The sequence below is a fragment of the Etheostoma spectabile genome, unplaced genomic scaffold (assembly GCF_008692095.1).
Source record: "Etheostoma spectabile isolate EspeVRDwgs_2016 unplaced genomic scaffold, UIUC_Espe_1.0 scaffold352, whole genome shotgun sequence".
Classification (NCBI taxonomy): domain Eukaryota; kingdom Metazoa; phylum Chordata; class Actinopteri; order Perciformes; family Percidae; genus Etheostoma; species Etheostoma spectabile.
In genome coordinates this window covers 140,912-165,352 of record NW_022605591.1, presented here as the reverse complement: position 1 = coordinate 165,352, position 24,441 = coordinate 140,912, and the positions used below count along the sequence as shown (strand labels likewise).

The window sequence follows — 24,441 nt, the reverse complement described above, 5'->3', positions numbered from 1 at the left end:
AATCTGGTCATAGTGATACCAAGAAATAATTCAGAATTTTTTTTTTAGATGTACTTTCTGTTTTGATTTTTTGGCCAGACAAAAAAAAATGTATACAATTTAAAAATATAAATTCAATTACACATACACAACTCATAATTTTACTTTTTCTTAGAACCAGCACACCAACCAAATATGGGAATATAAATCTCAAATCTATGTGGTTAGGTATTACATATTGGTCGTTTGAACTTGAAAACAATGCTAACAATGCAAGCAAATTGCAATGTTGTTCAAAAAGAGTTTTATCACTAAATGTAGATATGGCTTTATGATACCAAAAACCACAAGCAACAGTTGCAATCTCGCCTAGGGCAACCAAAAGGCTAGAGCCGGCCCTGGACTGACGTGACAAATGTTAAAACCACCACACCAACGAGGGCTAGAGTCCATTTATCACGTCAGAGCTCTAGCCCTTTGGTTGCCCTAGGCGAGATGGAGTTAATGATATGCGCAAAACTCGCATATCATATAGTATATATCATATACTGGATTATTTTTTATTGCAGTAAAAATAATCCACCTCTAGCATAGTCTGCTGTGCATTACTTGATTGCTCTGCTGACACTGTAGATCTCAGACCTCCTGACTGACTCAGAGCCCCGTTTGGGTCTCTGGTTTCTGAATGAGACAGTTTCGGGAAGTGGCGTTACGCTGCTCTACATCGGAGGTGCATACCCAAAACTATGGTAGAAATAGAGAAATATCTTCCGCAGCATGCCCACAGCAGAGCATGTCCATTATTAACCTGAAGTTGCAAAGACCACGGAAGGCATGCTGCAGCAGCTCCGTGGTCTACCGCTGCACGTTTTTACAGTGAGATTGGACACGACGCACAAGTCTGCTTATGTGTTTGAGTCTGAGCCACAGACGGGAAACGTCACATAACGGGAATGTCAAACTAAACTAGTAGTTTGAAGTTTCACCCCAATTAGGAAATGATTGACAATAATGTTCAATTCCATCTAATAAACAGGTTGACAAGTAAACGTGTGGCTGAAAGTGCGCCCATGAGGTGCGTGTCAAAGTCATGTTTAATAAACATGTTTTATTTCGCTTGTCATTCTAATTATATTATTAATGGGAAGTAGACCTAAGGGTGACACGGTGCCACCAACACATTTGAAGCCCTAGGTCACCTATAGCAATTGGCACATAGCTCTGCGTCAATCAACTACAGATTAGACTCAAACACAAGAATGAAAGGAGCAGAAACAAAGCTGTGTTAACATCTGTTTTAATATAGAGGGCAGCAATGGACTATAAAAAACTTCTTATCTCAGTTTCTTGGTGACTATTTATGTTTAATGCCACTGCAGGAATATACAGTCAGACTTTTTTTTTCCCCAAAGTAAACCTCTCTGTTCAATTTATAAATAATATAATTGATATAGTTTTGTTGTTTATTGATTGATTTTGTTGTTGTTTAGAGACTGAATGTTGCTCTCAGTTGTTGCAGTTAAACTGACAATTGCATTTCATATTGCCTTATGTTTTACATTGTTGTCACAAGATATATGTACACTTTTACAGCTTGTAAAGTGATAGTAACACCTACATCCTGATCATAATGTAGGGCTGTGATCAAAATTTAAATATGGTGTAATAGCACCTAGCTAAAACTGAATAAACAGTCATGATTTTAGTAACTGATGATAGTACTGATGAAGTTTTGATAGTAAATATTCTGCAGCCAGTATGTTGAAATCTACACATTTACAGCAAGTAAAGTACAATTATGGGAATATATTGAGGTGCCAGTTCTCATTGGCTTTAACCAAACAGACAGGAAGCTGTATTTTCCCCTTTTGCACATCCTTAACTGAAAGAGGAAGTTTTTAGTGTGTTCATATGCTGCATCTACAGAGCTCAGCTTGCAGTGTGAGGAGAGGTCCTCGGAGAACACAATGGACGTCTACCAGGAGGCTGTGCGTTATCTGGAGTCGCAGCATGTACCAGGTGAGCCAAGTAGACGTTGGGTTTTGTTACTGTTTTTTCTATAAAAAAATAAAGGAAATATTCCAATCTGGAAATGGTATTCATGTACTTATTTTGTTTGTTGAAAATACATGATCTTTTCTAAAATTGTGATATTTTGGTGTTAAAGTATAAAAAACGCCTCATTCAAAGACCTTTTTGTTCATTTAGGAACAACACTAATGTTTACACATTTAACGGGAGGAAGCAGATAGGGGAACTCATTTTTAATATTCTTCCCTCATACTAGTACTGCATGCTACGTACAGTGTGGGTGTAGTTGAACCAGAGACTGAAGTCCTGGAGGAGGATGTGTTCCAGGAGGAGGCAGTGTCCTGTTTGCTATCGCCTCTCCTCCCTAAGAGCTTAGACTTCCCCGACACCCCCGTGAGTTTGCATTCCTTCACGTTACAGATCTAAAAAACTTTTTATTTTTATGATACCAGTTGTAAGGTAGAGAGGAATACATGGAACTTTATGTACAGATGCACCCTAAAACATTTGAATACTACAAAAAAGATATTAGAAGGTCCTTAAGTTTTGCTTTTGCAGTTTAGCTTTGATATTGCACAAGAATACTTCAAAGCTCTCCTATACCAGCTAATCATTGACCTATATGTGAGTGAATTTTGAAGAATACCACTAGGTACAAAAAGTACATGGAGCCATGTATATCCAACTGACTCCATACCTTTATAAAACTAAAAAAAACTAAAAAAAAGTTCTCTCCAGAACATCTTTTTTTAATTCACTCCTGTAAGAATTCTGACTTTGTAGAATATCTTAACTCTTGAATGAATTTTCTTTGACTTGTCCTTGGCGTTTTCTATTGCACCATGTGCAATGTCACTGACTGAATGAATCGTCAGAACGCATATTATGAGACGGACTTTAGGGATTTAATTAATTTTCTTTCTTTCTTCAGACGTTAAGCAGCCCAGAGGAAATGCTGGAGAGGAGACTGGTGGTGCTGAAAGGCATCCTGGAGAGTGAGGAGGTTTATCTGAGAGAGCTGGAGGCCTTGTTGATGGTACCACACACACACAAACACACACACACACTCATTTTCTAATCTCTCTATTGCATATTGCAAAAAAGTTTTAATTTTTATTACTGTTAAACTTCCCCTTTGCTGTTCCACTGTCACAACACAAAAAAGACACGCATTTTTATTTTTTACTCTACCTGATTTATTTGTTTGCTATGTGTTTAACTGAGTATGACCATGTGTTGCCTCCCGTGCATTGTGTAATACAAGATTAAGTGCAGAACTCACATCCAATGTCTTTATTGTAACCCTAAACCACAAGTAGATTTTTCTCCATCAGAGATGAGGTTCCCCTTTTTGTCTCTCAAAAGATTGATACCACTCTCATGTCTGTTAACAGGAAGCTACAGCTAGCAGCTGGTTAGCTTAGTTTAGAGCAAAGACTGCAAACAGTGGGAGACAGCTTACCTGTCTCTGTCCAAAGCAAACAAAATCCATATACACGCAAGCTCACAAATTAACATGCATCTCATTTGTTTAATCCAAACAAAATACAACAATTTACTGTTTTATGGGACAATGTGCCATAAAACCTCCTGAAGTCTCTGCTTGCCTTGAAACTGGTCCCAGTTTAGGAATATAGCTAATGCTAGCTAAACCAGCAGAATGTTAATTAGTGAGCTTCAGAGATGCCGGTAAGTAGATTTTGTTATGTTTGAACAGAACCAGGCTATGAGCTCATTCTTTTATTCATTTATTTATTCTAACTTTATTTAAACTCAAAAGATCATTGATGGGATGGCCTTATAGATATAAAGATACCAGTGGGCAGTTTTCATTTGCTAAAGGAACAGAAGAACAAAAATCTGCATCATAACATAGCACTGTGTCATCTGTGTACAGATGGACAGGACAGTTTACCAAGAAACTAAATTATATTATTGATATAAATGGTGAAAAGAACTGGATAAGGACGGAAGAACAGATGTGGAACATCTTTTATTTCTGATAAAACCTCAAAATTGTAGCTTCCCAAATGAACATATTGTTGTCTTTCTGATAGTTTAGCTCTTAAACCAATTACAAGGATTAAAACCTCTTAAATTTACTGTATTGTGGACGGCAGACTTTGTTTGCAGTTATACAACATAAAGGTTTTTATTCTTGAAGTTTATGGCTGAATTTCAACCAAAAAATGGTTAACAGTTTTCCATTTCCGGAATTTGAATCGCGCTTCCCTTCTCACCCGAGGCTTCTACATGCTCAGTATGGGTGTGTATTCTCTAAAGTCTAAGGAATCCAATGAGACCTCATATGAGCCAATCTGTTCACGGGGGTTCAATCTGATGCGATGAGAGATTGACATTTGCTCGGACCAGTGACACTTCCATGTTACAAGACCCTGCTACCTTTTTAGCCAATAAGGAGCTGTTTCAAACAAGCATTGAATACTGATCCATTGATGTGTGCTTTTCTCCATAATCATGATGCATAGCACATCCTGAACAATTTATAATCACTTATTTCTATATTTTTATGTCCATATATTATTTCAAGTATGTGTGTGATTGATGTGGGTGTGTTTTTCTATTTGAGAAGTGTGGCATTTTGCACTTTTCAAATGGAAATAAGAAAAACGCACGGACATATCTAGAGTAAAAAAATCATATAAAATCCATTTTTGAGTCTTTTGGCTTCTTTTTTTCTGTAGTAAGCTGAGACATGTGGCTATGGTATGGTGTTGACTGTACAACAGTGTTTTTACAGATGTAAGACTTGGATGGAAATAAAACCCCTCCATTATATCTTCTGTAACTCTGTTCCAGTAAAAAAACTTGAGAGTGTTTCCTTTCCAATGATATCAGGCATACCCCAGAATGTCAAAGTATATGGGAGCTGTACCACTTTTAATTTGGGTATGCTTTTAGACCGAAAAGCATGGAATTTTAAGCGTTTCTTAAGAGGTCAAAGCCAATATTATGTGACCTCTGTAAGAGCAATGATCTACAGCTTTGGAAATATCAACAAATAGAGCAGCACAGTGACTTAAAAAAAATAAGGCTGATTCAATGTAATTTACGACCAAAGCAAATGCAGTTGTAGTACTGTGCCCTGCTCTAAAGCCAGACTGAAACAAGCTCAAAATGGAGGCTCTAGACAGAAACTGTCATTTATGAAAGATTCCAGAACTTTTGACAGAAAGGGCTGTTTAGATATTGGTCTAGTTTTTGAGATTGTTTTTGTCAACTCCCTTATGTAAGGTACAACATGAGCCAAACAACGCTAAACAACTGCTAGCTGTTTCTTCTTATTAACTAAATATGAGAGTGGTATCAATCATCTCATTTGACTTCTGCAAGAGAGTGAGCAACCATAACATATTCACTTTGAAAGTAAAATTGTCTTTGCTATTATTAGTGTTTCAGTTGACAGTTAATGAGAGCAAATAAATGCTTAACTATATTTGATTTGTTAGGGTTGACTCCTGATAAAAGAAAAAACATATTCAAGGCAGGACGTGATCGAAACAACTGTGTTTTTTTTGTTAATTTCTTCTTTCTTCCCCATTTCTGCATTTTGACACAATGTGACTCAAACAAAAAGAATGTATATACATATATGTATATATATATATGAATCATTTCTCATATACATATACATATATACCCTTACTGCTGAGTGACAACAGCACAAACAAAACATTGACTTTCTGAATATATATATATATATATATATATATATGAGAAATTATTCAGAAAGTCAATGTTTTGTTTGTGCTGTTGTCACTCAGCAGTAAGGGTGTGTATATTTTTAATGCGAACATACTGTTCTTCAGCTGTGGTTTATGTGACAGCGCATGCAAGTGAAGCTTTGATGGTTGTGTGAAATGTGAACTGTGAACTCAATTCTTCTTGTTCTCGCCTTACCACAAACTATTTCTCTTTTTTTTCTGAGAAGTACAAGCTGGTGTACACACTAGCTTGTACTTCTCACACAGCTGGCCTTTAGCATCTCTGCTTCTAATTTGTTTTTTAAAACTTTTATTTTCTTATAGCCTATGAAGGCTCTGCGTGCCTCAGCTGGGACTTCCCAGCCAGTTCTGTCCAGTCAACAGGTCCAGACTGTTTTCTACCAGGTGCCTGAGCTCAGAGACATGCACCAAAGCTTCTTCTCTGGCCTGAAAGCCCGGCTGAGTGCACACTTCCAGACTGAGCCCGGTCCTGGTGTGGAAAGAGAGATGAGCTACACAGGCTTTGAGCTGATGGTGGGGGACCTGTTTCTGAAAATGGTAAGTTCTCTTGTGTGTCAGACTAACTGTGTTAATTCTAGTGCTTGTATCTCTGTCATGCTTTAATTAGGAATTTAGAAAAACATGTCTCTACTGAGCATTTTAGCATCATTCAGCTGGTTGTTTGGTTTTATGGCCCCCAACTTTACAGTTTTGTTTCATATCTCCCCTCAGAAGTTGATAGAAACCAAAACAGACATAAAATTAGAGTGAAAATTGGACTAGCATGCTTTATTGTTCATGTTCACTTCATTTACATTGTCATTTTATGTCATTGTTGTGTTAAAAACTTGTTCCGTTGTTCCAAGTGGCCAAAAAAATCAATTAAAACTGCTTTAGCAGATATTTCCCCATTTATTTATCTTCATGTAAGTAGCTTTAAGGTTGACATTTTTCATTTTACACTGTGACATCATATCAATCATTTATATTCTGTAACAGCTCCTTCCAGCTCTTCATTTAAGCTATATAATGTTTACAATGAATACGATGGAAATATTAGTTTTGGTCATTGTTTTAAACTTATATCCCCATAACTCACCCTGACATATTTGGTATTTTTGTAAACCTTTTTACCTTTTATTTATTTTACGATTCCACTAGGACTAGAAAATCGTTTTGGCAGACGAACATGACTTTGATGACAAATTAATTCAAATGTCTTGCATTTTTGGCTTTTTTATCATACTAGTTCTTTACTTTTCAAAACAATTATATCATTTTTATTTAGGTTTTAGTTCTCAAACATCCTTATCTCAAAACAAAAATCCAGCCATTTTTAGCCAAACATTTCTATTTTTCTATATTTTCATCATCATTATTATTATTGATAAATGATTCATGCATGAGGGTGAGGCTATGGTTTACCAATTCAATCATATCCCATAGGCTCTTACTTTATGAAGTCAGGGAAAATAGATTTGCCCCGAATTTACAAGTAAAAAACAGTGAGCTCCCTACACTGCTTGTTGGATCGCCACTGCTTCTTCAAAATGGTGGTGTAGTTGTGGTTTTATGTAATTTTTGAGATATCTTAATATGATGATAGATTGTTTTTCTTCTTTTTTCTGAGCAATTTGTCATGGCCACACACACGTTTTATTTTGTTATTTTGGTTGATTACACTTAGGTCAAAGCTGGGTGGAATAATATTCTAATTAAGTAAGCTCACCAAATGACATTCACTAATATGAATGAAGTTGTTCTGCCCTAAAAGCTGCAACAAAACTACCAGGAGAGTGAGGTCAATCAAGCCCAGCTTGTTCAAACCCAAAGTCTTGAGAAGAGAACTAAATGAAAAAACCTGTGTCACGCTGCCTTTTGGATGCGCAAAAACAGTAATCCAACAACAATACTGTGGATTTACAGTGGTAACAGAAGGAGTCAAGTAGAAGTTTTACTGAAATACTTTACATCAGGGGTCTCAAACTCAACTTACTTGGGGGCCGCTGGAAGTAGAGTCTGGGTTTGGCTGGGCCGCATCAAGTATTCCAAAAAAAACCTATTTCCTCCAAAAAGGGCGTGGAACTGCCGGTGCTTTAAGCCCCTAGATCTGACATGGTTGGTGCATTTCACAACAACAGACATCACATTGTCAAACCTCAGGCATTTGCCGCAAAGGATACTTAGCTAGCTTGACAACCGTTACGCTGCTGTCAGGAGACTACTACGGTAGCCCATAAGTGACAAGCGCAATGAGAAAAAGTTTCAGAACGCGCGGGCCGCACTAACACTTAACTTTGATGTCAAGTAGGGGGCCACAAAATATCATCCCGCGGGCCGCAATTGGCCCCCGGGCCGCGAGTTTGAGACCCATGCTTTACATCAAGAACATTAACTCCATTGGTTTCTCTTGTGCAAATAAAAAACTATCAGTTTACACACAAAACTCTCCAGCTCAACTGGATTCCACATCATGAGATTTGTTTTAAACCTGGCTTAGCATACTGCATAGAATTGTGATTAATCAGTTCCATACTGCTACATAATGTATGCTGCGTTTGTCAGTAGTAGGCAGTTTTGACAACAGCCATTCAATTTGTTCAATGGCAGACATCTTGTTTTGAAAGAGAAACATTTTTAACTTTTTTTTTATTCACTTTGTTAATCCCCAACTTTAAAAGGTGCTTCACCCCCATCCCGCCATCCACCCATCCATCCATCCATTCCATCTGTTATTCTGCCTTTGCAGGTGAACCAGATAGGTCTGTACGGTGGTTTCATCGAAAACTATGAGGAAGCTGTTGAAGTTGTTCGCAAGTGCACACAATCAGACCCTCGCTTCCGAACCTTGGCCCAGGTACCACTAGTTTTTCTCTTCCAGAGGAGCACCTGTAAAAAGCTGTGTAGAAAGTAATCCTAACCAGTCTCATGTCATCTCTCCAGAGCATGATGTCGAATAACGGCTCAGACAAAACTCGGACCAAATACACATTTGAAGGTACATACTACAAGTTAGTGTTTTTTTATAACTTGTTGGCTGACAGTGTCTGATTGCTTCTTTGTTTTTACAGGTCTACTATACAAGCCTTTGGACAGAGTAACCAAGACCACACTGGTGTTGCGTGTGAGATAACAAATCTATTTGTGAACCTATAGCTTCTGCTGTTGTTCTTTCATGCTCATCTTCTTTTTAAATTTCATCAAGATTTTGATTAATAAATTATTGGAGCACAGTATCAGGACCTAGCCTGGAGTTGTATCTTTTGCTACTTTACTTTTTCTTACTACTTGAATTTCTTTTTTTAAAGCAACCTCTGTGATCTTGTAGGACCTTCTGAACACGACACCAATGGAACATGGAGATTACACATTCTTACAGGAAGCTCTGCGATTGTCCCGCAGCTTCCTGTCTGGTGTCAACGAAAGTTCACAGTGCAAACGAGAGGTCACTCTTAGTCACGGCATGGTGAGGCTTACACTGTGTAAATTCTGGCCACAATGTACATTATAAAGTGTTCGGCTGCATGTGCATGCACCCATACTTGCTGATGCCCAAGCTTGTGACAACTTGCTTACATCCCAGAACATGTTGTGTTTACTCCAGAGGCGTCAGCTGATGCGTGACGGCTTTGTGGTGGATGCAAGTGAGGTGGAACGCAGCTTGCGTCATCTCTTCCTTTACACGGACCTCCTGCTGTGCACCAGATTCAAACAGGCAACCAGAGGGTGAGTGCAGCAAGAGAAAGCACAGGGGCTTGTAGGATTTGTGGTGTACATTTTAAGAGACAGCCATTTACAACACTGCATGTATTCTTCCAGGAAGCAGGACCAGTACAGGTTCTGCTGGTATCTGCCTCTTGCTGGTCTCAAACTTCGCTGGGTTGCAGACCAAGAACGTTCAATAGAGGCTAACCTTCGCTTGCACACCATAAGAACCAAGATGTACCTCCTCCAACAACAGCTACACGCAGTATGTATATGTGATAAACACACAGAGAAGAGTATGATCAGTGTTTTTAACAGATGAGTGAAAGATAAAAATGTGTTTGTGTAAAGAAGGGGTCCAAGGGCTTGGCTTTGGCAGCTCGTAACAGGAAGAAACTGGAACAAATGGAGCTGATGCTGCTCACACACGCCCCTGTTTACACACTGGAGCTGCACAGTCCCAGTTGCAAGGTATACACACTAGGGGTGTCACGTTTTAAAGTGAATAAAATGAGCTTTCAATTTCGAATGTTGAAGTCAAAAGCAGTATCAGCAATCACCCCTGTATTTTCTTTTCTCAAGACCCCCACCTTTTTGATCACATCCAAAGAAAAGAAACAAACAGGCACAGCATAGCTCACAGGCTGGTTAAATGCAGCTAAATACACAGGATAATGTTAGGTTTCCGGTAGCCTGCAGATGGTGACAACGACCTGACACAGGTTAAATAGCTGGGTTTCCCTACCGTTCTGTCAGAACTGAATAAGTCTCTAGGATGAGAGACAAATCATCTTTGAAGCACCTTTTAACCAAGTCCAGTGATTTTAACCCTTCCTTGAATACATTTTTTTTTTTTTATTGTGACCTTAAATTCGAAAGTTAAATCGAATCGTGACACACACATATACACACATTGTCAGTGATGTCGCAGTTTTCAGTAGTAAATTAAATCAATCTGTTTTGCCTCAATACAGAGTCACACTCTCCTCTTCTCCTCACTGTATGAGCTTGAAGAATGGAGAGAAGCCATTCACAAACTCACCACAGACAGTAAGTTCACAAGCCTGGGGGTGTCCTTATTGTAGATCCAAACACTTTCCTCTAAGGTCAAATATGCATCATTCCAGTGTGCAAAATGGGTCTTTTCTTCACACACTAAGGAGAAATGATATATGTGGACATGCTCAAAAGCAGATGCCTTGTCAGCACAGCGCAGCAGCTGCAAATATTTTTCCTTGAGGTCAATTCTGCATAAACTGTCTAGGATCAAGTTGGACAGTACAAGTGAAACCATTTTTTGTCTTAATTTATGCCTGCTTCAGTCTTAACTGTAAACTGAATATATTGGGTTTTACAATGTTGGTCAGACCAAACAGGCAATTTAATGGCATCACCTTGAGCTTTAGGAAAATGTGATGGAGGACATTTAATTCCTAACATTGTATAAACCAAATGATTAGTTAGTGAATCAAGTAATTAATCAGCAGATTAATAAATAACAAAAATAATCATTGAGGACCTATTCGTGATTTGTTGACACAATACAATTTTGTTGGGTGAACAGGTTTGAGAATTATTATATAATATAGAAAATAATATTTGTAGATTATAGTCTCTGTGCCAATGCATATTAAAGGTGATACACATTGATGCTAAAAAATAATATACATTTAAAATCTAATTGTTTGATATAAATTACTCTTTTTCATGAAATGAATAGCTGTGAAAAAAAGTTCAAGAATATAAGTCATAATAAAGGCATTAAATTGCATTGAAAATGGGAAAAATGGAAGTGGAAGCCAAAGACTTTAGCAACCGTCTGCTACACTACCTAATCTAGATGTTAGTCTGTCAATTGTCAGATATACTGTAAGTATTGGAGCACTAGCATTACTAACAAGCCTCTTTAAAGACTCAAGTATAATGTGATGTTTTTCTTTCCATTAGTTACTACGGTTCTGTAAGCTGTTTTGCTGTGTTGTTTATCAGACATAGAAACTGTCCCTCCAGACCTGCTTACCCTCACCGGTGCGTGTGTGAAACTTAGAATGACCCAGCAGCCACCACTTCACAGCACAAACGCTGGTATAACCACTATACCGACCTCTGTCCTCTTTCCTTCACTACAGAATCACATCCTGTGACGTGACATACAATACTCTGTGACTCGGTTTTACCTTTTGATCTTTTAATGCTGGCCTCAAATCTTTTTCAACCCTTTTTTAATGTCTTTCTCGTCTTGCTAAGATTCATGTGTTCAGGATGATTAAATCCAATGAGCTTCAGGATGTTTTTCTTTGTCTCTCACCAGTAGAGAACGAGGAGTCTTTGTGTGGGACTCTGAGTATTGCCATCCATTCTGCCTGCGGCCTCCAGCAACCAGCCTGTACGTGATATATACTGTATATATAATTTAATTACACTTAGTCCCGAATTAGAGTATTTGTTATTTGGTTGATAGGTCCTGGGGTGAGCACATCCTCTATCGGAATGATAACTAAAGGCCACCTTATTTTGTAAATTTTTTCCTTCAGGTATGTATGTGTGTGTGGAAGTGGATGGCTATGAATTTTACAATAAACATGCCCAGACACACTCATCAGTCCACACCCTTAACCCACATTGGGACCAGGTTAGTACCCACATTGGGACCAGGTTAGTTTTTTTTTTTTAAACAAAATAATTAAATGTATATTGCCCTTAAAACTTAAATAAATGTGAGTTAAAACTGATGTTAAAGACAGATGATTTGTCAGCCAGTCCATGGTGGAATATGACTTCTTCACGTCTAGACAACATCCGACATGTCAGGCTTCAGGAAGATTTAAAAGTCGGCACAGTGGCCAGACTCTTAACATGACCAGTGGCAGTAAAATCTACTATAACTGACTGCCAGGATCAAAAGGCTTAAAATAAGACATGAATGCTCCTGTTGTAGCTTTGGGACACTGCTGTCATTGTTAGTGGTAATACCACACTCTTTCTGTTGAACAGGAGCTGTCGTTCCAGGTGGACGGGGCACAGCACCTAAGGGTTTTCTGCGTGAGTCAATCAGATGGACAGGATGATACTGTCCTGGGGAAAGCTTCTGTAAAGGTATCAAGAAGGATGGCTCTTTAGTTTTATCGCTTTGAATCAAAAATGGGTCAAATGACTATGCAATGTGTCATGGGCTATTTCCATTGAGTTTAAACACTCGCAAGAAACTCCAGGACACAGCTGCTTAATTTCCATGAAAATTACTGGGAATTTTGTGACACTGCAATGAGAAGTCTATATTATAAATCAAACCCAAATGCACAATATCAGTGTAAATAGCACCGCTTAGCTTACATGGCACTGTAGCCTGTATGATAAACACAATCAAGCTAGTAACAACAACCAGCAGCAAAAAACATTAGCTAACTTAGCCTAGCACAAACAAATTAGCTTCTTAGCTGCCTCAATATGGTTACAAAACTAACAATGAGCAAAAACCTTATGTTACACAATGAGAAATAATCAATGACGTTGCCTTAGCAAAAAGGGAGAAGGAAAAACGATCCACTCAGAAACAGACAACTGGTAGAGCTCACACATTCCTGTAGCTGATTAGGGGAGAGCCGGGACGATTGAAACGCGGGACGGATGAAACATTCCAGTTTTCTCCGAGTGCGATGATGATAGACAGACTTCCTTAGGTCTGAACATAGAGCATGTTAACCTCCACCTATCAGCCAAATATCTTCCTGTTATTTCCTTTCATCACGGAGTTACAGCCGAAAACGCGTTTTGATGGTCAAAAGTAAACTTCATTACGGTCACATTTTTTCGATTATTAACCAGGTTTTTCATTTAAGGGTTGACTACGCTTATTTAGTAGACCAGTTAGTGTTCTCCACAATCCCAGACTTTCATATTTCATGCTTGTTTACATAAAAAGCAAAACAGGCTATTGGCATATGTCTATGTCGGGACGGATGAAACAGCTGTTTCAACTGTCCCCGACCTGGCTGGAACTCCATGCATTTTAAGTAATGCACAAATGTCTGTGTTCGTACAATTATGTATGGTGGTAGACATGGAATAGCATTTTTAGAAGATGAAAATATTTCAGCCCACCAGGTAGGGGGGTTGAGTTTTCCCATGTTATCCTATGGAGACTGACGGGTTGGGGCGCTTTATTTGGATGTCCATTAGTCTAACCCATGTAAAAACCTAGTGAAATGACATTTTCTACATAGAAACATGTATAAATAAAAACTACTGTTCTGCTATAAAATAGCACAATCATCCACATGCATGATATTTCAATAACCGCTTCATACGCGCTTCAGGATGATGGGAATTAGTTGTTAACAGACATTCACAAAGACGCATAGTCCTGCACCAATCTAACTATAATAACACCTTTTGGAAGTACCATCCATGATATACAGTAAAATTTAAAGTTGTTGGAAGATTATATGGCTTAAACTGCATGTTTCATTCGTCCCCGCATGCTGTTTCATTCGTCCCGTCCAGGAGGGACGGATGAAACATTACGCACGTCCCACTTTTGCTGTAATAACTCCTGAACGGTTTTGTTCAAAGCTGAACATGCAACTGTATTTGACAGATGACAGGTGTAGGTTGCTGGTTACAAAATATCAGCTTTCAGTGTGATTCGACCGCTTTGTAAATTACGTTTAATTAAAAAGTGTTTCAACTGTCCCGGCTCTCCCCTACCGCATGGCAATTTTACTTCCTGTTTCCCAACATGCACTGGTACAATGTTACTATGGTTACAGAGATTGACAAACCACTCTAAACTGCTGAAACAAAGTAGAAAACACATTTTTAAGCGGAATGACACAATGTGTAAAGTCTTTGTAGTGAGAAGCCACAGTTACGTATCACCAGACTCATGCATTTTCCCCGCAGCTCTACATGACATGTTAGCATATTTCAGCTCATTGTTTTGATTTCATGGCCCACGACTTAATAATAATAATAATAATACATTTTATTTAAAGACGCCTTTCATGGCACTCAAGGACGCCGCACAGGGAATTCATAAATTAAGAACAGCAACAAATACTATCAACAGCAACAAATACTACCTAACACAGCAAAACAAATACTAAACAGCAAAACAAATACTATACAACAGCAAAACAAATACTATCAACAGAAAAACAATACTATACAGCAAAACAAATACTATACAAGAAAAACAATACTATACAGCAAAACAAATACTATAACGAAAAGGCGGAGCAACAGACATTTAAGTGGAATAGGCAGTTATAAACATGTGTTTTTAGTTGTGATTGAAATGGGGAATGAATCAATGTTTCTGATTTGGGGGGGTAGTGAGTTCCAGAGACGGGGAGCAGAGCGGCTAAATGCTCTGCCCCCATGGGTGGTAACGGCGGGGGGACAGACAGGTTTATGGAGGAAGAGGATCTGAGGGAGCGAGGAGTGGACGCTGGAGGAGATCAGACAAATAGGGGGGGCGAGGTTGTGGATGGCCTTGAATGCTAATAGAAGGATTTGAGATTTGATACGGAACTGGACCGGAGCCAGTGGAGCTGTTGAGACAAGGTGTGGTGGATGGAGGGGGTTCGAGTTATGATGCGGCAGCTGAATTCTGGACCAATTGAAGTTTGTGGAGGGATTTGTGAGCGAGACCGAAGAGGAGAGAGTTGCAAAAATCGAGACGGAAGTGACGAGACTGTGGACAAGAATTGCAGCAGTGTGGGTTAGGGAGGGGCGGAGGCGATTGATGTTACGTAGGTGGAAGTAGGCAGACCGGTAATGTTATTGACATGGGTTAAAGGATAATGTGCTGTCAAGGATGACACCCAGACTCTAACCTTGGGGAGGGTGAGAGGAGCAGTTGCAATTGTGAGAGAAAAACCGTCTGTTTTGGAAAGAGTGGCTTTGGTGCCATGAGGAGAACCTCGGTTTTATACTGTTTAATTTGAGGAAGTTTTGGGTGGCCAGATTTTTATTTCAGAGATGCAATCCGTAAGGGAGGTGCGGGAGAGTGGACGGGTTTGGTGGGAGTAGAGCTGGTGTCATCGCGTAACAGTGGAAGTGAATGTTAAATTTGCGGAAGATATTGCCGAGGGGAAGCAGGTAAATGATGAATATGGGGCCCCAACAGAGCCCTGGGGCACACCTGAAGTGACGAGGGAATGGATTCACAGGACTTGAGTTGAATGAACTGTGTGCGACCAGAGAGGTAAGATGTGAACCAGTCTAACGGAGTGTGGGTGATGCCAATGGAAGATAGCCTATTGAGGAGGTGGTGTTACAGATGGTGTCAAATGCTGCACTCGGGTCGAGGAGGATGAGGATGGTGAGGTTCCGAATCAGCTGCCATGAGGAGGTCGTTGTGATTTTGATGAGTGCTGTTTCAGTGCTATGGAGGGGGCGGAAACCGGACTGGAACTGTTCATACAGGTTATTGTGGGATAGGTGAGAATGGAGTTGAGAGGCAACTGTTTTTTTCAAGAATTTTGGAGAGGAAGGGAAGATGGAAATAGACGGAAGTTGTTGAAGTTGGATGGGTCGCACCAGGTTTTTTCAAAATAGGGTGATGGCACAGTTTTGAAGGATGTAGGGACGGTTCCAGTGGTAAGGAGGAGTGATGTACAGAGATGAGGGGGACAAGGGAGGGAAGACAGGCTTTAACAAGTTGGGTGGGGGGGGATCAAGTTTACAAGTAGATGGCTTGGAATCCGGGTGAGTTCTGTGATTTCTGAAATAGTGGGAGACGAAGGAGGAGAATGATGTGTGGATGAATGAAGGTTATCTAGATGCTGAGGTGAGGGATTGATCCAAATGCTGGTGGTTTTCTTGATTTTTTCTGTGAAAAAGCACATTACCGTTTGCAAGGAGGTAGTGTACAAATGGGGAGGGAGAGAGTCCGGGGTTGGGTGACATGTTAAGTAGGAGACAGACTTGGAGTTTCCTTTGTTGGCCGTGATTATTGTGGAGTAGTAGTGGGATTTGGTGCTGGCAATAGAGTCCTTGTAACGTAGGATGTGGTTTTTGTACATTTCTTTGTGAATAGTGAGACCAGTTTTTCTATGGAGACGTTCAGTTGCCGACCTTTGCTTTCATGAGACGCAGATCGGGGGTGAACCAAGGGGCGGAGACGGGAAAGAAAACGATCTGCTTTTCAACGGTGCGAGAAGATTGAATATTATGGAGTCCAGTGTTTAATGAGACCAATCAGTCGGGGGTGAGGATTGTGAGTGTCAGGAAGCGGGAGGAGTGGATAGTTGAAGTGAGGGTGGCGGGTTGATATTCTTTATGTTCCGAAATAAATAAGGCGTGGTATTTTGAGATGAGAGACTGGTTCACTGTAAATGTGAGGAGAAAATGGTCAGTTATGGAGAGTTCATCTGCTGTAAGGTCAGATGGGGTGACACCAGCAGCAGATTAAGTCCAGAATATGTCCTTTGGAGTGTGTCGAAAAGTGGTATGTTGCTACCCAAAACTGTCTAAGCAGGAGGTGAAGTCTTTGGTGAGAGGCAGGTTTATATGTCCATGTGGATATTGAATCGCCCAGCAGTATTATATTTGGTGAGAGAGGATAAGTGGGTAAGGAAAGCAGCAAAGTCATTTAAAAAAATCACTATTCGGTTTAGGGGGGCGGTAGCCAGTACACATGATGGTTGGAGTGGGACCAGACAATTTGCAGACAGCAATTCAAAGAGCTGAAGACACTCAGACACCGCGAGACCTTCCACTTCTATATATCGCGAGACCTCCTCCCCTGCCAGAGCCACGGGGTTGACAGATGTAAACAAATCCACTAGGAGTGGATTCATTGACTTCAGAAAAGATGTTGGGCTGTTGCCATGTCTCGGTTAAACAGAAAAAGTCTAGCTTACGATCGGAGATGAAGTCCTGAATGAGTTGTCCCTTGCCTGTCAGTGAGCGGATGTTGAGCAGAGCGAAGTTGAGTGAGGTGTCACAGCTGGTGGCGGTGCTAGCCGACCGGGCTAGGCAGGCTAACACGCTGTGGTCAACCGCCCGGTTGGTAGAGCGTGGAGGGCGACGAGAGCTGGACCAGATGGACTTTATTCCTGTTGAGCTGTTGTGGTGGAAATTCCTGCGGGACCCTCGGTGGATGTATCTCCGGCGGGGCTGAAAGGCGATGTCCGGGTGAAGGTGTAGAGCCGCCGGCGTAGGTCCAGGCAGGTGATAGCGCAACCGGAGCAGGTCAATAGCCGAGTATTGCAGCAGACCCATCAACAGCAGGCGAACAGGCAGCAGAAGAAAAAAAAAAAAAATCCGGGTACAGACAAACACGATGTCTACCGGCCCAAATTTGGGATCAAAACTTTGGGCAGCGTCAACGGCCAGGAGAGCGGCGAGCAACAGCAGCAGCAAGTTGTGCCAGCGTTACTTCAACGGTCCGTCATGTCAGACTCAGGCCCCATATGAGAACAAATTATGGTGGAGAAAAGACAAAAAATGCGTCGCCACATGTAACTTCAGCTAAGGATGAACATCAACCAAAACCATCGTCGTTTTCGTGAGGGAAAAGCAAAATAAAAGCAAAATTACCGAAAACAAACAAGCCAGACGGAGCGGCGTCAATCTCGCCAGCGTTCCCGTTGCTAGGCTCTGAAATATCATGGACCAAAAGTATGGTGGTGGACTGGTAGCACTTAAGCTCTCATCAGTGTTGTCAGTTGTTTTCAGCAAAAAAAAAATGCACTGATAAACTGACTATATTCTGCCTGGTAATGGCTAACATAAAGTTGGTGAATAGCTAGTGAACATAGTGGAGCATTAGTCTCTAAAGAGCCAGATATGTCCCTCAGGAGTTGGTGGAGACCAAAGCAAGAAAGTAAATATTGAAATTAATTCAACAGGTGGCTAGAAACACAACTCCAAATAAATGCTACTGTTGCTGCGTATCTGCTGGATATTTGCATAGACAATGTGTCTGAGTCGTTAAAGTAATTCTGTGTGTTCTGTTTTTAGCTTGTTTTGCTGCAGCCATGTGGCTGAAAATCAATTAATGTTTTAAAGATAAAAAAAAATTAAAAGAAAAGAAATTTGTTATAGCCTCAATTCAAAATACAAATCATTGTGTTTTTCCAAACATGTGCCTTCAAGTTTGTTTAGTAATATTTTGTGTTTGTCTATTAGTTGGAATCTAAAACCTTGAATAAGCGATGGAGGAGACAGACTCTACACCTCGGCCAGGTGGAGGTGACTCTCTCACTGAAGTACTGTCCCCACCCACTTGAACCACCTAGCTCTACAGCTCAACAACAACCTGTCTTCTGTGTCCCTATTAAAACTGTTGCACAGTAAGTCTCTGTAAAACAAGAAGTGTTGTTGCTGATCCAGCATGTGCTCATAGTGGTGTCTAAAAGGCTTGAAATTGAAAGTTGCAGTTCAGTCAAGTTTAATTTCCCTTGTGTGCCGTTATGTAGTGCTATTTTTAAGAAGTGAGGCGTTTTGTTTGTTGAGCGAGTGTGCTGAAAAAAATGTGGCAAGAGTGAAATCTACAATGCAACAACCCCATCTATTGTATCAAAAATCTGATACTTTCAATTCTCTTTCAGACAGGAGGGAGTGCTAGTCCCACATGTGGTGCGCTGCTGTGTGGATGAGGTGGAGAGGAGAGGCATGGGCGAGGTGGGCATCTACAGGATTTCAGGAACCACCAGTGACATCGCCATGCTCAAGACTGCATTCAACAGCAGTAAGAAAGCACACAGCAGCTTTTCTGTTGACATGTTGCACAAGTGTCATTCAGACAGACCTTGAATGTCCACACCATATTTCATGGCATGTCTAAAAATGCCTGGTAGCTCTGAAACTTCACCTTCTGCTTGGATGGCTCGTGTTTGTTCTTTGTGCAGTTTTTTTTTTATATCGCCTCTGTGAATAATTCTGACTCGTAAGCTGCGGCTTCAAGCACTATGACGAGGCGGGTTTTTTTTCGTGCCTACGAGGGAGGGAAGTATGTACCAAAAGAAGATGCATTGGCACTGATCACTGTCCTCATGTGTCTACCCCACTTAGATCTGCGTGAAGCAGTAACCAGGCTGAGAAGTGCTGAAGTGAACGCGGTCACTGGTGTTCTCAAACTGTACTTCAGAGAGCTGCCGGAGCCTCTAATACCCACTGAAATGTTTCAGAGCCTCGCCAGGATGCTGGGTAAGACACGTCACAAAAAACATTGAGGGAGTCTCCTTAAGTTGTTAAAGTTTGAGGCCATTATACACTTTGCCCCTTTTCTCAATTGATATGTTAAGAGTTCAGAGGCAAATAGCTGTCATTCATAGACAGATAATTCAACACAATAAAAGGACACCTACATTTGGAGTTGAGTGTTTGGATACCACAAACAAAACTCATGCTTCATGTTAGTCATCTGAAATCTGCCAGGAATAAATCCCCTAAAACATTACTCTGTAGAAATGTAAACGTCGTATCCAAGATTTTTTTTTTATTAAGGCTACATTAGTTCATTTCCAGATTGGTTGACTTAAAATTTAAAGTAGAAAATGTGCTCTAAATGACTCTAGTATTATTTTATAAGATAACTCTAATAAATACTTACCCTTATTCTTGAAATGGCCTCTATGCTAAGTAAACTGAACTTAGACGTGTTCTGAACTTCACGTTTCCTCTCCCCTGTAGACATCCAGGACATAAACTCCCGGCTTGTCTCCATGTTGTCCCTGCTGCACTCCTGTCCCGACCCCAACCGCCACACCTTCCTGTACCTCCTGCACCACCTCCAACGGTCTGACAATCAGACAGTAGCACACAACATAATACCTCCTGACACAATTATCTATCAGGAGTGACCGTAGATGTTGGCAGCCATCCCACTGAACTTGTTTTCAGAGTAGGTTTATGCTGCTTCCAGTTCACTGCACCTCATATTTCTGCTTTTTAATTATTTTTGTCCAGGGTCTCTGAAAAGCAAGACGTCAACAGGATGTCTCTGCAGAACCTGGCTACAGTGTTCGGCCCGAGCCTCATACGCCCCCCTGTGGTTGGACTGGGGCAAGACGGCCCCATCGTGGATATCTCCCAGGAGGTGGTGGTGCAGGTGGGAATGAAGCAGGGAAAAGTACGGCTGAATACTTAGAGAAGACGATTGATGTTTGGCTTTGCAACAGTTCAACAGATTTTCAATTGCATTTGTGAGAATGACTTTTTTTTTTTTTAAGTAACGAGAAAAACAGTCTCATTTGTTGTATTTGATGTATTCAAATATGTGTGTGATGTTTTTTTGCAGCTGTTTTTAAGCCTTCTCCACACTGGCAGGAATACAATTATTTATAGGGAAATATGGAATCCTTTTTTGTTATAAAATGTAAAAGAAAATACTGGAGTCAATTTAGAAAATATCCATTAGTTAGTTTTTAATTGTAAACTCCTTCAGGTTACAACCCCCTCCAAATTTCCATAAAAGAAGACATTACGCATTACATTAGGACACAGTGTCCTCAAAGGTAGAAACAGCCCTGGACATAATAAACAATTTACAAATAATTACTGTATATTAATTAATATACAGTAATTAGCAATATACTATATTAAAAACAACAAATGCAAGACAGAAAAGATAAAAGATATTTAAGTAATGTACAATATGTTATAATGAAATGTATAATATTTCACTTTACTGTATAAGTTTTACTTTTAAATGAGACTTTATTTAGACAGAGAGGTATTAAAAAGTGTCAGAACCAGTGTATCTAATTTCCAGAAAAACTCAGCCATAGCTTACTGATTAAATGCAACTTTAGAAACTTCTCTGTGTGTTTCAGGTCCAAGTGGTTTTGTGCTACCTGCAGTGCAACAACCTCCCTGAAGCCCAGACCTCTCTGCCACATAACACAGACGCTGAAGATGAGACCACCCACATGTGAGACCACCATCAGTGTCACGCCTTGCGGGAAATTAAAAAACTGTGTCTAAAGAAAAATATCTGCATCAGAACTTTAATACAATAAAAGTATTTATTGATAAAAATATGAACTGCGGTTTTGTGAATTTGTCACTTTTTACAAACCCAGTTGTAACATTTTCAGTTACATCAAACATGAAATATTTAAATATAAGCCTATTGTACAGTCATTGAATTAATTAAAAACTAAATCTGGATATACGTACACATGATCAACAGTCTGCACAAACCCTATATAAACCCTATTTAATACATTCACCCTGGACCCCAGAGAATAGCAATAGGTACAGCATGTCTTGAATTTGAAAGTAAATTAAATTTAAAAACTGTCCCTTTCATCATCTGTAGCCTTCTACAAAGGCTGTACAATAGGCAAAAGTCAAAAAGTAGTTAAATTCAAAAGTGAGAAAAACAGGTAATTTTAAGTTTTAGAGGATACGTGGTGAAAAGATTAAATACGTCTTTGGTGTTGTTGTGATCTTTGTACATGGCAGATTGACTAGTTGGCACAGGGAGTAATGTGAAGTTAAAATGTGGCCAGGGGTACAAATGTCGTAAAGTAGATCAAAGTTCACCTCCCCAAGCCTGAAAACCAATCGGTTACGGTTCAAATCCAACTAGACGGAGTTCACCAACACACACACACACACACACACACACACACAGACGGCCCATGTTGGACCCATCCACACCACAGATGGGGCGTCTCTTTTCAACCACAGCACCTGGGCAGGCCAGGCTAGGGTTACCCCCAACCTTTTACCCCCCTCACACTTTTGATCGCTAATCCTGGACCCCAACTCCGGCTTTCCTGCACTAATAGACTCTGTGTGGACGCCATAACAACACCCAGAACAAACTGAAGGAAAATAGTGGCTCACCCTGCTGCACTCTGCGTCATAAATCACCTGTCCCCTCTAACACAGTGGCTGCCAAAATTAAGTTCCGCTTGACGACTACAAAGACAAAGTGAGGTTCAGGCTACAGACTACAAAGCAGAGGAAGGCCTGACACGTCCCAGACGTTTGTGACCACAGACCGGACCAGATGACTGGTCGACACCTGGGGCTGCTGGAAACATTTTTACAGGAGAAGTCAGTTTCTGTGAAAGCACTTGTTCCATATAGTTTAAGTTATAACTGTCTCATCTACAAATATTTTACAGCCATGGTATTTATGTTAAAATTCTTTGCTAGAGTCATTTCTATAAACCTATAAGAAAAAAAATGCAACAGACGAGCATGAAATTCCAAATTTTCTAGGTTAAGGTCAGGTGAATCTACGGAAAAAAATGTAGACACCTTATCTTGTAATACTGAGAAATGATCTTGTAATTTTGAGAAAAAAAACTCATAAGTATTAATCCAGCTCTTGTAATTACAAGAAGATAGCCTCGTGATTACAAGATAATTTTAAACACCTGAAAGGCAACATATCTAGTTGTCAGTAGGCCTCCGTGATCAACTGTACCACCAAGACGTAACGTTAAATTCAGCTGGATTAAAAGAACACGCCACCGTTTTTTGAAATAGTCTCCCCAAGCTGTAGGTGGGCCAATGGCCATTTTTGGTTTATTGGCTCACTTTTACTCACAACATGCTAATCGGCAACATAAGATTCCATTCACTACAGTAAGCCAACTAGCGGCGGCGCTGCTGGTGTTGCACCGGAGTAAAACAATGCATGCATTGAGACAAAACTGCATTGGCCCACCTATCTACAGCTAGGAGAGAACGGTGGCGTGTTCCTTCTAATGTAACTTATAGTATTAGTTAATGGACATGTCTTTGCTCATAGATTTAAGGTTTGTAGATAACGGTTTTATGAATGTGCTTTTTGTTACCTTTGGTCGACGTGGTCCGTGGGCAACAGAGATGACTAACTTTAGCAAACAGGCATGATTGAGTCAATGTTGACATTAGCGTATAGCCTAGTAAGTAGCCTAGCTACAAGAGAGTAGTGTTGACAAACTGACCAAAGAGTCGGTCACTGAACCAGGAGAATCGAGGGCCATACGTCAATGACTCACTCCTGTTTTTTATCTCATTAGTGAGTGCGATCGGTGTATGCTCCGTTTTGTGTGTGTGTGTGTGTGTGTGTAGCTGGTCTTTTTCTGCTACTGCATGTAGTAATCTAGCTCATTAGCGCCTTCACTGGAGTGGTAGTAGAAACAATCACGAAATGGGCTACCTCAAGCAGCACCCAAGGGGGTAAGCCTCCTCTCTGTAGGCATACAAAGCACTCACCCGCCGTTAGCATTCCATTGACCGCCATTCATTTTGATGACACTTTGACAGCGAATAACTTTGCATCTGAAGCGTTTAAAGACTCTATTTGTCCATTGTTTATTTCTAAAGAAACATGACAATGTATAAAAGGCTCCATTACCTTGTACCTCATGTTCCGCAGCAGATGTTTTTGTAAAAGTAGGCTAACAATTGTGTCATAACCACGCAACTTGCTGTCGCATAGGCGACAAAACACTGTATTGTCAGAAGAATCTTGCAGACAGTTTTGACTTACATCCGCTTGGTTTAATTACTAAAGTTAACTAGCATGTTAGTTAGCAATAATTAGCCTGTGTCTATGTTATCTCCTAACATATACCTACACTCTGTGTCTCTGCTGATTTGGAATGATTGAGATTTCTCTTGGTACAGCTATTAGAAGACTTACAACTTTCAAACAGGTTGGTCACGTCACATCTACGTTGTCAAGCTCAGTTGGAGGCTGCATAGTAACGCTCAGCTATCACCAGAAAAGTGCAATCCTTCACTGGTCTCCGTCCAGAACAACGGGATCTATTGGTTAATTTCTTTAACTGTTTATGGCAGCACTTAGCAGACCCAGAGCCCCCGACTGACTCCCCGACTGTTGACCAACTGCCACTTTGCTCGTTTGGAAGCAATGATGTCTCTTATGGGTAGGCCAAATTCTCTGGGCGGGCAAAGCCAAGAATTCAATTCAATTCAATTTATTATTTATTATAAGAAAGGGATGATAACCTTGGTCCTTATGACCTCATAAGGGGCAAGATTCCAGGTTCCATTGGCCCATCTGAGCTTTCATTTTCTC

The 24,441-nt window shown here is 40.3% G+C and overlaps 1 protein-coding gene across 4 annotated transcripts; it reads left to right on the top strand.

The window, feature by feature from the left end:
* Positions 1-1,464: 1,464 nt before the first annotated feature.
* On the top strand, positions 1,465-21,442 carry si:dkey-33c9.6 (active breakpoint cluster region-related protein). Of its 4 annotated transcripts, none has more exons than XM_032511344.1 (22): positions 1,465-1,998; positions 2,297-2,403; positions 2,942-3,046; positions 6,060-6,293; positions 8,485-8,592; positions 8,679-8,733; positions 8,807-8,859; positions 9,064-9,201; positions 9,340-9,461; positions 9,555-9,711; positions 9,792-9,911; positions 10,415-10,490; positions 11,430-11,525; positions 11,752-11,826; positions 11,975-12,072; positions 12,435-12,536; positions 18,579-18,742; positions 19,001-19,140; positions 19,464-19,598; positions 20,085-20,190; positions 20,361-20,502; positions 21,227-21,442. In XM_032511344.1, exons 1-22 carry the CDS (start codon positions 1,947-1,949, stop codon positions 21,326-21,328), a joined length of 2,487 nt encoding a protein of 828 aa, XP_032367235.1. In that variant the 5' UTR covers positions 1,465-1,946; the 3' UTR covers positions 21,329-21,442. The 4 variants fall into 4 exon arrangements, with proteins under 4 accessions (XP_032367235.1, XP_032367234.1, XP_032367233.1 ...); XM_032511343.1 differs by having other exon boundaries at positions 2,267-2,403; positions 9,555-9,705; positions 9,795-9,911; XM_032511342.1 differs by having other exon boundaries at positions 2,267-2,403; positions 9,555-9,705.
* The last annotated feature ends 2,999 nt before the right edge of the window (positions 21,443-24,441 follow it).

Bases quoted from the DNA above. Each gene is read 5' to 3' on its own strand.
- si:dkey-33c9.6 (XM_032511342.1), top strand. From the start codon at position 1,947: ATGGACGTCTACCAGGAGGCTGTGCGTTATCTGGAGTCGCAGCATGTA. The intron at 3,047-6,059 runs GTACCACACACA...ATTTTCTTATAG, and splicing joins AGCTGGAGGCCTTGTTGATG to CCTATGAAGGCTCTGCGTGC. The intron at 10,491-11,429 runs GTAAGTTCACAA...GTTGTTTATCAG, and splicing joins TCACAAACTCACCACAGACA to ACATAGAAACTGTCCCTCCA.